Source organism: Cupressus sempervirens, chromosome 7 (genome assembly GCF_028749045.1).
Source record: "Cupressus sempervirens isolate cs-2001-9-10 chromosome 7, ASM2874904v1, whole genome shotgun sequence".
Classification (NCBI taxonomy): Eukaryota; Viridiplantae; Streptophyta; class Pinopsida; order Cupressales; family Cupressaceae; genus Cupressus; species Cupressus sempervirens.
Window position 1 is genome coordinate 748,012,068 of NC_143124.1, and position 9,897 is coordinate 748,021,964.

The 9,897-nt window shown below is 37.2% G+C and overlaps 1 protein-coding gene across 1 annotated transcript in view; it reads left to right on the forward strand.

Annotated features, from left to right (window-relative positions):
• LOC149549423 (gamma-interferon-responsive lysosomal thiol protein-like) overlaps nucleotides 1-9,119 on the forward strand; it is a 176,828-nt gene extending 167,709 nt beyond the window's left edge. The window contains exon 5 of the mRNA XM_089792806.1: nucleotides 8,728-9,119. Within this exon, the coding sequence (XP_089648932.1) occupies nucleotides 8,728-8,886 (159 nt within the window). The 3' untranslated portion in view covers nucleotides 8,887-9,119. The remainder of the gene's footprint in view (nucleotides 1-8,727) is intronic.
• Nucleotides 9,120-9,897: the final 778 nt, after the last annotated feature.

Genomic DNA, 9,897 nt, shown 5'->3' on the forward strand with positions numbered 1-9,897 from the left:
TGCCGCCAAGACCAAATTAACACTCTCAATCCACACAAAACTCCATGGAACACACCATTTTTGTGATTTTCTTCCAATCCCACACTTTTTCTAGCAACTGCTTATGTTTTACTACCTGTTCATGTCTTTCTCTTCCCTTGGGCATCATGCGTTATTCATTCTGAACATTTTTTATTTGTTGTCTTTTTTTTCTTTCTTTTTTCTTTCTCCTCTTTTGACTGCTTCCTTTTGCCTTCTCTTCTGACTGCTTCCTTCTGCTGATCTATGATGGTATTATTTGCAGAGGCCACACAGATAATACTTGTAGGTGCCTACTCCCTCCTCTTCGGTCACTTGGAAGATGTTTGCAAAACCCAAACCAAAATAGCTTTCCCAAGACGACGACCTTTGCCTGTGCATGCCCGTACAGTGGTAGTGCCGTTCATTACCTGTTATGCGTGATTGTAGGATAGTGGCAATGTATTTGATTTCCTGTATTGCATGACCATATGGTGAAGAGGTGTACAGTTGAGGACGCTTGTACGATGTGTTATTCATGTGCTCTTTTGTCCTGCACCATACAGTATTGATGCCTGTACAATATCTTATGTGTCCGTACGGTGGCCACAAACCGGTGTATTTGTTTTACTGTACAATGTATGTGAGAAGCTTAGGTGCACATACGGTCTGATTATTGTTGCCTGGAGTTGCCGTACGACAATTATATCCTCTGTCTCTACTTTACTCACTGTACTATGTCTTCCTCTTGATGTCTGTATGATCTCTGGTTGTTCCATATAGTTTTTATAAATTACTAGCTTGGGTAAGAAGAAGGCCATACGGTGAAATCCACTATCCACACATTGTACGGGATCTTTTGTTAACTCCTCCTGTGATGTGTTTATTGTACGGTCATGGTGAGGTACATAAAAGGCCTACGCCCCTTGGATTTTTAAATATTAATATTTTTTCCCTTTACCATACGGTGAATATGATCTTGTGGCCTTATGGTGACTAAAGTCTTGCTATCGTACGGTGAAATAAAAGGATGACCGTACGGTGTTAATATGTTTACCATACAGCCATGAGTAGCACTTTAAAAGACCATACGATGACTTGCAATAACCTTTTTTTTTCTGGTGGCTTTTTTTTCCAATTTTTTTTTTTATTGTTGCTCCTCATTATTTGTCAATGGGGGAACGGTTCTCATATGATATATTTTCAACTTGGAACAGTTCACTGCTTTTGGAATTTCTTTCCTATTCAATGTCCATAGCTTTATTGCTCCGTTATTGCTCACTTCGTATGGTCTAACCCATTTGACTTTAAACCTCCTCAGTTTGATTTCGTTCTGTCCGCTATACTTCAACACTAGCTGTCCCGGTTAAAACTTGTTTAGCTTTAGGTGTTTATCATGTCACGCTTTGCGCCTATTCTATGTCACCTCTATGGCCCATTGTGCCCGCAATCGTCACTCATCAAGTTTATTTAAGTTACATGATCTCTCCCTCAGGCTTTCCATATCTTCAAGCTTGTTCTCGAAACTTGGTACCATGAATTCTGTTGGCTGCCACTCCTTGCCGTCAATAGCTGTATTCTTGATTTTAGAACCTTCACTCCATATTGCTGAAGTTTTTATTAAGCCCTTCCTCTTTTTTTCATGTGCAGACCATACGATGTGTTTTCCTTGCTGCCGGCACCTTTTTACTATATCTGTGGTTCGACGTAACATTTTCTTTCGATGCAATCCGTTTATTGTGTACCGTACGGTGGAATCTTTCCTTTTTCTGGGTTCGTATTGTATGTTTTTCCCTTCAGCTTTTGTCGTGACTGCCTTTCCTTCTTTCGCTTCTCTGTATTCTTTCGAACATTCATTTCCCTCTTCTTTCTCACCTTCATCGACCCTTAACATATTACAGCTCGGAAAGAGCTCGTAATCCTCCATCTACTAATGGAAAAGGCTGTCACCAAATCCGAATCATCGTCCGTCGATCCACCTTCCAACTGTAGGACTCCTTCCTCATTGGGTTCCAATCACTGCTTTCCTTCATCCTCTTCTTCGAAATCAGATGATATGGCTTCTTCACCCACCATTTTTGTGTGTAAATCAATAATGAATCGTCATCCCCTGCTTTCCATTGATAGTGTATTCTTCTTCTAGTCATGCTTAACCCTTGCTTGTACAAGCCATCCCCGGCCCAAAATGGAGTCATATCCTCTCCTTTTCAATGGGATGATGACAAAATCGAGTAGGAATGATTGTGTTCCAATAGTCACTGGTTGTGCCATCAGGATCCTGAGAGGTTTAACGTCGTTTTGGTCCGCTATTAATAATTGGAACACAGGTGGCCACAATGTTAGCTATTCCAACTTCTTCCAGGTATCTTCTGGTAAGACGTTTACCCTTGAACCTCCGTCCACAATTATGTCTGAAAGGACCGTTCCTAATATACCCATCTCTACGACTGCCAAATACCATCCGGATGTGAGCGCTAGCAGCATTGGGTCCGCTGTACTTGCTACTCTTTCCTTCTCCCTTTCGTGTTCTCCTGGTAATTTAGCAGTTGGAGTGATGTTTGTGAGTGCCGATCGAAGTTGAGGCATTGTGAGCAGCAGATCGTTTATTTTGACTGGTACTTAAGTTTGTAATATCTGTTGTATGATGTTTTGTTTTGCGCAACTCCTTGTTGAGGTACTGGTAGTGTCCTTCAAATGTGATTTCTCTGCCTATTTTGCTTTCTCAATTTCCGCTTGCTCTTCTTCCAATCTCTTCTTTTCTTCTGTGGAGTCGAGGTACAGTTTTGCTTGTTTACAGGTGATTGCTAAGACTTCTTCGTCTGTTCCAATGCTGATCAGGTTCACTCCTGATTTTGGGCACTTGGCATCTTTATGATCTCCAAGACTACACACATCGGCATAACAACTTTGGTGTATTCGTTGATGTACAGTTTCGTGCAATGTGGCCCCACAAATTGCATGCTCGGCATTGAACCATCGGGCGGCCGTTTGCATCGTATTGAATTCTGGTGCAGCCCCCATTATTAATGTTGGTATTGTTGTTTGGCCCTCTTCTGTTATTTCTGTACCCACTCGAAGTGGCACCATCATTGCTGGTGTTTCCGTTCCCTTTTGACACGGAAGCCTCTCGTGTCAAGAGCACTTGTTGAGGTCCTCTTGTTTTCATATTGAAGGGGCATTCTTTTGTGGAATGTCCCATAACTTGGCAGATCTCACAGAACTGGTTCTTCGGACAAGATCCTTTCGTGTGACCTTCTGTCTTGCATTCTGTGCACCATAGCTCGTTTCTGTTCGTCTCTTTTTGCATATTCTTAAATTCCTTCATCATTCTGATCATATCCTTCTGGAGAGCTCGAACCTTCTTATTGCCTTTTTCGTCACCACTGCTATCTTCTTTCGAAGACGTGTCAGTTGAGTCAGATGAGCTACTTTTCATCTTCTTTTTCGTTTTCTGTTCAATATCTAAGTCCATCGCTTGATTGTATGCTTCGGTGTATGATGATGGCATCACAATCTTCATTTTCTTCCTTAACTCCGTGCATAGTCCTTCAATGAACCATTGCTTTTTCAGCTCATCTGCTAGCTTACTTTCCATTTTATTTATTAATTCTTTTAGTTTTCTGGCATATACACGGACTGTTTCATTTTTTCCTTGCTTTGTGGTGTAGATTTCTACTACGATCTCATTGTCGTCTCGTAGCAATTGAAATTCGGTGATAAACTCCTTTTTAACTCCAGCCTATGTAGTTAATTTCTACTGCATCAACAAACCAATCAATTGCTACACCAGCCTATGGGGATCGGCATCAGCAAACCAATCAACTGCTACACCCCTTAGGGTTGCTGGAAATTGTCGTACCCATTCATCTGTGTTGGTTATGCCATTCGCCGTCCAAATTGTTTTGCATGTTTTACAATGTTTGATTGGATCCATTGTTCCATAACCATCAAACTTTGGCAATTTTTCCTTTGGTCCAACCATTACTATCCGAGTTGGAGGTACTTGTTGTGTACCCGCACTGTTTTGCACACCCATGTAACTGTAAGTCCCTCTAAAGAATGATCCTGGTACCTATTACTAACTAATGAATTTTCAGATATATTCTTTAAGGTCTGATATGAAAAATCAGATTTGTTGTGGCCTTCATCAACATCACATAAGTCATCTGTATACCTTATATCTTGAGTGTTTACACAAGAGGACTCCATATGACCATCTTTCACACTTGGAGTGTGTGCTATCTCCTATATGGGCTCACCATTTGATGCTGTTGTAAAAATTAGAGCTATTAGAGCTCACATTCCATGCAATCCTAAAAAGTGGTACTCCCATCATGAGTGTCAATGCTCAAGGACACATCAACAATTTCCTTCACACCTGTCCTGTAATCAATGCCATCCATAGGACAACTGTCATAAAAACCTGAACTGTTATCCATGCTGAAAACAATTTCTTGGATGGTGCTAATGTCTGCTTCCTCATCAATTCTCACCTTCCTACCACTATACACCATTTTCCTATCACTGCGTGAACCAACTTTTCTCGCCAATAAGTCGCAAGCTATCCTGTGATATTGTTTCTTCGCATAACCAGCCATACCATGCAGCTTTGGATGGAAATCCATAAAATGGGTGAAAGATAAATTTTGTTAACATATTGAGGAAGAGTGTTATATTCCTCAGACATGCTAAGCTCTACTTTCCTCATGTCACCCATTATATCTTGTGGTGTTACATTCTTTGGACTTCTATGTTTAAGTAATCTCTTGATTATTTCCATGATTGAAACAATTGCAAGAATGTTGATCACTCAAATATCAATTGTGTGATCATTATAAAAATTTTCCCTACCCCGATAGGATAGTAGGAAACTGCTCTGATACCACTATAAGAACCCTTGCTGGTTTTTACTCTAAGAAACACCAAATTGCTTTATATTCAGATATTTGACAATTTGCCAAACGCTTTGCATGCAAGCCCAGTCTCTCTGTCTTTTATTTTCAGATTGTTTTTGCTTGCTTGAAATTGGTTCAAATAAAGCGTAGATGCTAGCAAATGATTATTAAGTAATCCAGGCAAAGAACTAAGATACAAATGCAATACTTTTTTACCATTTGAATGCATACATATAATCTCTACATGTAAAATGTGCATCTACAGCCAATAGACATTTTCAAAAACACTTAACATGCATCCTTTCAATTCCCAAATGCAAATCTCTTTATTCTTTCACTGTTGAAATATATACAAGGCAATATGAAATATGATACATGAGTAATTTTTTGAAATAACTATATAAGAAACCTATGTATGCCGACATGTACACTTGATATCCGATAATGATGGAATTGCCTCTAGTGACCTGAGATTGACACCAAGGTTCATAATTGCTGGGAACTGGCACTCAAAGACAACACATGCCTTGAAACATTAAATTGCAGCCCCTACAATTTACATCGCTGCTGCTAGAAAAATGACCCAATGAATAATGGCAGATTGTTGTGGGGTTAACTGCAGCCTATAGACAATTGCTGCAATCTGATGGTACTAAGTCGGTCCAACCTTTGCAAGTTTGTAGAGATTTTTAATATAGATTTTTCAGCACCAAAATTCCAATTAATTCTTCAAATTGCTGCATGAAACTCTTCCTCAAATTGATCGCAACTGTAGTACAATTATGGTCTCTGAACAAAACCATCACAAATTAATGCACTAGTATCTTTCAACCAATTCAAAGTTCAACAACTTAGAAGAATTTCCAATTCTTCCAGCCTTGAAATGTTGAAATCCTTGGCTTCAATGTTCATCACAAACTCATAAAACATAAGTAACATATTGTAAAAGAGCTCATGCGAATCTATTATAACTTTAATGGGAGAACTCACATACTTTTCCAGCCAATGTGGGATAAATAGATATACGTTTTCCCTTTAATACTTCATTGACTCCAATACTTTAAGCTTAAGCTTCCATGAATTAATTGAATAAATAGCCCCTTTCATTGATGACTCAACCCTCAACTTAAGTGAAATTATAAAGTCAAATTATAACTTTATATTTTATGATAAGCCATTTAATGTTTAAATAATAATTTGGCCACTTAAATAATAATAATCCCAAAATACTTATCCTTTAAATATGTCATCAGAAATACTAGTCATACCTATTAAAAGGTCCCTCTCAATCATCACTAGACTTACTAGAGATAGTAAGTACATGAAATGAAGGCCAAAGGAAGTCCAATTTGAGCCAAACAAAGACCAAACTGGAACATACTGAATTGTGGAGAAGACAAGACCCTCTCATAATTGAGCCTATGCCTCAGAAGTTCCTCTATCTACAATTATTAGCCTATGAAGGACACAATAATAGGCTAACAACTCGTCCTCTGACATTGGCTGAAAAGGGGACATTGCAGTCTTCGTTACCCTCTGATAAGTCAAAATCGAGTCCGGGAACCACCCATTCAAAGAGGTGCTCTAGACCCAACAACATATCCTCCTTCACCAATGTCTTCAATATTTATTTGGTCACTTCTACATCCTTGGTTAATTCAAGTGCTCAAGCCAGAATATTGCTGATGATGTCTATGTTAATATGTTATCTATGTTTGGCATTAACAAACTCCTCCCCCAACAACTGTAGTTTTGCCTTCAACACCCCTTTATTCTTGCATTTAAACAATCTTTTTAGTCCTTGCAATTTCACCTCCCCCAAAAATGCCTTTTGTTGCAATAGTATTAGGAGACTGAAGGTAGCCTTCATCTTTGCTACAACACCAAGAGCTGAGACATGCATTTACCATTTTTTGTCTTAAAAAAGAAATCACTACCTTTAAAAGTCATCAACACTTGCCCCCCTCCCATCACACACTTAATGTCATTAATTGAACCTATAGCCTTCCTTCTCCCTCATTAGTTGATCAAACATTTGTAATGTTGCAATTATTTTCAGGTGCAAAGTGAAGATTTCAAAAATCCTCCTTACGTGCTTTGCCTATTGCAAATGTCAGCGACCATTTGGAGAATATATTTGCCACCTCGTTACCTTGCCTTTTAACATGGGAAATTTTAAACCTTTCAAAATATGATAGGTCATTTTGAATTGCATTAATGAACTTCTGTATATGCCATGCTTGAAATGAACCCACCATAATTGCCTTTACAACAACATATTTGTACTGTCTTCAGTTCTCTTTGTTTCAATAATCAAAATATTACCTTCACTATCTCTAGCTACACAACTGATTCCCGTTCGTCTTGGGTTACCTTTTGAGGCCCCATCAAAATTTATTTTTATCCATCCTTCCTCAGGTTTGTTCCATTTAACTTTTACTTCTTGCTACTAACTGGATGCACCCAACTCTGGCCCATTAATGGGCCTATTAATATTACAAATTGATCAGTATTATATTATCAATATTAATTTTTTTATATTACAATATATTATTTTTCATTCAGTATATTACTATATTGATTCATCAATAGATAATATTATACTATACTACGTATTGAATTCTTTTATTGCTATTTTTAATAGTATAGTTAATTTAATAATAAATTATGTTATAGTATAAGTTTTTTATTACTTATTAATTAGTTTTTATTATTGAAAGGGGACATTACATTGATTCAATTTGGTCAACGTTGTTACCTGTTTGTGTGAGTAGTAAATACCCACAAGTGAATTAATTTATCCTTGAGTGAGATGCTGGATCCTACTGATCACTCCTAAAATGTGGTGGTTCTCTTCTATTCATTGTATTTCCAACCCAGGACGGAATACATTCTGGTGTCTGCAAAAGAAACGGGAAGCATAAGAAGTGAAGGAATGGCAGAAGCAATGGTGAGGGGCAGGTCTACAAATTCCTTTAACTAGTATCGAGCTATGTCAGTGATAGAGTTGTATAAGTAACTTTGTTCATCCCCAATTCTCTCTGCCAATCAAGATTCTGGGTTTGATGGAGTGTATGCACCAATCAATTTGGTGGGTTTAGAGTTAACTATTCTTCTAGGTCCCCATTGTAGTTGGAGCACTGGCAGATTTTAGCTAAATAAAACCTTCTGTGTCTTTCTAAATTCTTTCCCATTCTCATTTAGCAAGTGTCAGGTTTCTGCACTATTTGTATCCATTTGTATTCATTGATGTCTTTATCAATGTTTCTCTAACTCTCTATCTATCTATTTTTGTCCATATCTATATATGCCCGTGTTATTAAGTATGAATAAGACAGAAAATGCCTCGAAACCTTTTTGAGTGGTGGGGTCTCTTTAAGCATTTTGAGCTTTATTTATTTTCTGATGCATGGTGTGATTCTTGGTGGGACAGTGGCAGGTAAAAACTCTTTTCATTAGAGCAAGGAAGGTTTTCTTCTCCTTTCTTTTACCTGTGTGATTTTCTATTGAATGTATTAGTGGACTTCCCATAGCAGCCCTTTTGAAAAGAATTTATAAAGATCACTACCTTTTCGTTATTATTGCTTAAAAAAGACTTAAAGTGATGTCTACATCATCAGATGCTTGGCATATCCAGGTAGATTGACGTCCATAGCCTCAGCAAACTAGTAATGTAGCATTCACTTTAGTCTATGGAAATTGAGTTACAGATGAATGAAGTTGTTCATCCTCATAAACCTTATATTCTGTTATTTGTTTTACTGGAATCACTTTTTCAAGGCTGGTTCCTTGATTTTAAGATTAACGACTAATGCCTGTCATTCTTTGTTTCCAGGACTATGAGAATGTAGAAGAATACATATGCAAAGCATATGAAGGAACTCTGCCTCAGGCTTGTGGAAGTCTCTTGGAAAGCCAGTTTTCAGCAAATGGAGGAGGAAAAGGGAAAGGTAATAGGTTTTGCATGAAGGATACTCTTTTAAGCTCAATTTAGATTTCTTAATTGTGAAATGAGAAGGCTATATGTTACATTTGCCTTCCTCTTTACAAGAAGGCTTTTTTCCCTTTTCCACATCTCAAACAATTTTAATTTGATCGGATGTTTTTATGCTTCATATTCTTGCTGTAATTGAAAATGGGAAGGATTGTTATTTGTACCTGAACAAGAAACTATACATGGAGACTCTAATTTAAATTATGTTTGTTCCTTTTTCATGCTTTGGATAACCCGGTGCAAAATTTCTCCAGTCAAGAAAGATATATAACTAAATTTTAGAGAACTGCCAATTTAAGATCCCATTGTTCAACTTAATTCTACTTAGCCATGTTGTTTTGAGTTTCAATATATAAATTTAAAGGATTTAAGTTATATAAGAGAAAACCCTATAACATAGATTGTTCTGCAACATGCTGTGTCTGACAAAGGTGAAGATAAAACTTCAAGTTGTTTGAAGGTAAATACCAAACTGCAAACCTTATAGGCAGAGCTTTTACCAAACTTTAAGAGAGTCCTTTTGTTAAGGTTCATTTATCTCTCTTTGTTTCTTTCACCACATATTGTGTATATTTATTTTATCTGTAATTTCTTTTTCTTTCCGTGCCATGTCAAATGCTCATCTCCTCTCTTTGAGCTTTCTCTGGCTCATCATTATCAGCACTTCTCTCTATATTAAATTTTTTAATCCTATTTACATTTATTAAAGTTTAGGCTTAGGCCTTTGGTCAAAAAATAAATAAAAATTTACAGGACAGAAAAAATATCAACAAAAGTGTTGGCTTTGTTTATTGTGGCATGAAACAACAAACCTTGCGATCCTTATAATTTTAAAATATGTTGTAGGACAACCAATCTTTGTCACCAACTTATAAAAGATGTTGAAGGTTCAATATATAATAACTATGTAAAGGGGAAATAACATTTTTTGTTCGAATTGTTTACGCCAATCATTTATAAGATGCTCACATAAGCAAAAATCAACCTAAATTAATTAGTTAAAATAATAGG